The 3,744-nt window shown below is 50.9% G+C and overlaps 1 protein-coding gene across 1 annotated transcript; it reads right to left on the bottom strand.

Moving 5' to 3' along the window:
* Positions 1-1,275: 1,275 nt before the first annotated feature.
* On the bottom strand, positions 1,276-3,405 carry LOC132655788 (cytochrome P450 2D26-like). The gene is made up of 2 exons (XM_060388970.1): positions 3,056-3,405; positions 1,276-2,520 (listed from the first exon to the last, which is right to left on the bottom strand). The coding sequence occupies exons 1-2, from the start codon at positions 3,242-3,244 to the stop codon at positions 2,305-2,307; spliced, it is 405 nt and encodes a 134-aa protein (XP_060244953.1). The 5' UTR covers positions 3,245-3,405; the 3' UTR covers positions 1,276-2,304.
* Positions 3,406-3,744: the final 339 nt, after the last annotated feature.

Raw genomic sequence — 3,744 nt, 5'->3', positions numbered from 1 at the left:
ACCGGTGATCTGAGCTTCAACACTCCTCAGGCTACTTAGGAGAACAAGCTGAGACTTGGACACACTTGACAGGTTGTACAGTGATGAGAGATCCCCCAAGAAAGTGTTCCAGGCGCTTTAGTAGTGAGACTTCCTATTGTGTTGAAGAGGTAGATGCTGGGGCGTGTGCTGGACCACAGGAGGCTGATGGACATGTGGAACCAGCAAGAGCTGTTCGTGCAGGGGTCTGTACAACCTGCTGCCCATGCAACAAACCTACATCATGCCACACACATACCTACATATTATATACATGCCTAAGCACCACACACATGCCTACATCACACACACGTTCCTATAAAATACACACATGAATACACACATACACACTGGAGTGTGGTGCACCAGAAAGTTCTGAGTGAGTGAACACTGATTGTGTGAAAGGCCTTGGAATCAATTCCAAACACACACACACACAGAAAAGTAAGGCTGGTTAATATTAGTGATGTCTGACAAAAAGAAAACCCAAAATATGTTCAGACAAATGCCTGAATTTACCTTGTATAGCAAGGAGTATGGCCAGGGCAGTAGAGTGACCTCAGCATGTGGATTTCTGTCCTGCACATTCAAGGACAAGTACTTGAGTCCCATCATGCCTGAGTGAGACTTTGTCTTGTCCCCCATCATACCCCAAGCCTGAGAAGCATACTTCTCTTCTGCCCAGTTACAGGCTATTAGTTATTTTTATTAACCAACCTACTATATAGTGGGGAGCAAGGTTTACCCAACATCTTGGTATATGTGAGAATGTGCTCCTCTGTGTAAAAACCAGATATTGTGGGCTAGTATTTAGGATTTCAATACAGGGCACCAGAAAAACCTCCAACACAACACAGTGGTCAATGATAGGTCTTTATCTTTGATATAGGGTCAATCACTAAACATCAGCACAACTACCTCTCTTCTTACCTCATCTCTACTCTTCCATCTTTCCTCCCTTTCATCCCCTCCTCCTTCCCTTCATCACCTACTTGTGAGTACCACCCGTCCCATCTTTTAGAGAAATGGTCTCATTAAGTAGTCCAGGCTATATAGACCATACTGGCCTTGAATTGCTGTCTTCCTATCTCATCCTTCCATGTTCTATGCTGACAGAACAGTTCTTGGCTCAATAGACTCTTCTCATTGAGGTTTTTTCTAGGTTGGGCGGAGGCAGAGGGAGGGGCAAGACTAATTGTAGACTGTTGACCTGAAACACAGCTGAGACAAGGATGGGGATTGGACCAGGAGTCTGAGTTGAGGCTACAGAACTTATTTATTGAACATGAATCAGCCCAAGCTGGGGGCAGGAGGGAGCTACTGGCCCTGCTAGCGCATGACTTCACAGAGTTGGTAGGGCTTTCAAGTAACTGGCAAAGCCTTCATGTTGCCATAATCACTGGGCCGGAGCTGTCCCTTGGGCACCGAGAAGCTAAAGCACTGAAGGAGACAGGTGAAAAACAGGAAGAGCTCCATGCGGGCCAGGGGCTCCCCAAGGCATACTTGGCGGCCTGTGGGTAGGAGAGGGGCTCAGTCAGCCTGGGACCTCATTCACACTCTACCCTCCATGGCACCCTGGGAAGACACAGGGAGCCAGGCACCCCACAGGCACCTGCTGAGAATGGCATGAAGGCCTCATGCTTCACAAAGTGATTTTCAGCATGGAAGTGTCCACATCCACTGCCCTGAGCCTCATACCTCGGCAATGAAGCTAGTGTCCTCTCCAAAACTTTCCTTCAGGGTTTTGAGCATCCAGTTGAAGAAAAGTATAACAACAGGCATAGTCATAGCAACAGGCATAAACAAGGGACACCATCACATTGCTCACAGCTTTACTCAGCAGGGTGCTGGGGTTGAAGGGGTGTTCTGGGGACAGAGGTGTAAGCAAGTCACTCATGCTCATAAATTCCTGCCCACACCTCAGCCCCTCAGCCATCACCCACCAGCCTCCTCGATGAAGGCATCACAGAGGTGGCCAGCCTCCTCCGTCACCCACTTCTCCAGAGACTTCCTGCCCAGGCTGAAGTCACGCAGGGTGGACACAGAGAATCTCCGCTGCTCTCGCCACTCAGGCCCATAAGGTGCAAGAATCACACCTATAGACACATCTGTGTGTGACCAAGGACACCTGGCCATGCTGTCTCCTCAATTCCCAAAGCACCTGAGGTCAGTCTTAGCTACCAGATACAAACAGCTGCCATCCTGGAGGCTCCTCCCTCCATTTCCATGAGAGTCCCTTCATTGCCTGACCACATCTCCTCCATCAGAACATCTGCTCACTGCTCCTCAAACCCTAGTCTGTCTGCTGGGTCCCTTCTTTAGCTCTTTGCCATTTGATTTGGGCCCATAGCCCATGTGATCATAGATGGGCAGTAGAGGGCGGTCAGAAGTGTCCTCTCCACAGGTCACCAGCACTTCCCGCACGGCCTTCAGTCCATTGACCATAACCACGGGCCTCCAGGCCATCTGCAGGCTGAACACGTCACCATAGCGCTGTTGAAGCTGAAACAGAGGGGCAGAGTATGTAGCAAGTAGAGGTCCCTGCAGAGTGGAAGATCAAAGCTCCCCACACAAATCTTTGCCTCTGTGTGTGTATGTATGTTTTTGTATGTATGTGTATGTGTATTTGTCTGGTACTCATTGAATCTTGGTCCCAACCCATGCTGGGCAACTCTCTATCACTGACCTACATGCTCCGTCTGTGCTATGACATCTTGTGGCCTAGGGGCCCATATCTTCTAAATTCAGCTAAGGTCTCACAGTTGATGTGGACATTCAGCTGTGACCCTGTAAGGTCCTTGGAGCCCTTCCTACCCCAACCCCCACAAGAGGAGAGTCAGGTTCCTGAGATGGGCAGCCAGGCCTGAGACCACACAGCAGCCCCAGATGATAGCAGACACAGCCCCTCCCCATTTTGTTTTCCCAATAAGCCTCTGCCTCTTGGGGGCCATCTTCCTGTCTACCTGTGTCTCCAGCACCACTCTGTGTGCTTAGGGGCAGCATGGTCTCTACCGCACTCCAGCACCATCTCTCTCACCTTGGACATGGTATACGGCATGTTCTCGAAGTCCAGCTGCAGCAGGTTTCCCAGCCCAGGGAGTGGCATGGGGCCTGGAGGGTAGTGTGAGGTCCAGAACTTTCGCCGGTGCATCAGGTACAGCAGAAGCAGGAAGATGGCCGTGAAGATGAGTGCAGGCCACAGGTTCTCTCCAGCCAGCAGACCCATGGCCGCTCCACTGCCTCCCAGACTCTTTTGGGAACACGTGCGTCAGACACCTAGAATCAGGACAGATCCTCTCAGATGGATCCGACAGACAGACGGAGGACCTGGTCCCTTATAAAGGGCTTAAAGCTGTCCTGTGTCCTCTGCTTTGAGCCACGTAGCTGTGTTTACTCTTCAAACAGAGCCTCTATGAGGGGTGAGAAAAGTCCAGGGAAAGTCAATCTTAGGGTTGCTGCCCTTTCCTCTCTCTTCAGGTGCTTATCTTGGGGAGTGGCATCAGTATGCACACAGCTGCCCCTAGGGGTTACTTTGGGCTGGGCACTGCGAGCACGGTGGGCAGATAACTAGTGGACCCTGTCTCAGGATGTGTGATCTCAGGGCAGAGAAGTCAGTGTGCTTGATTTGCCACACAGGCAGAGCTCTGAGAGGCCTGGGGACACAGTGTCAGAACAGAACGAGACATCCTGGGGGCTCTGTGGAATGCCTGCCTAGTGGGATTTAAG

This window comes from Meriones unguiculatus, chromosome 8 (assembly GCF_030254825.1).
Source record: "Meriones unguiculatus strain TT.TT164.6M chromosome 8, Bangor_MerUng_6.1, whole genome shotgun sequence".
Lineage (NCBI taxonomy): Eukaryota > Metazoa > Chordata > Mammalia > Rodentia > Muridae > Meriones > Meriones unguiculatus.
Note: the sequence above shows the minus strand (reverse complement) of the source record. Positions and strands in the feature narration are given on the sequence as shown.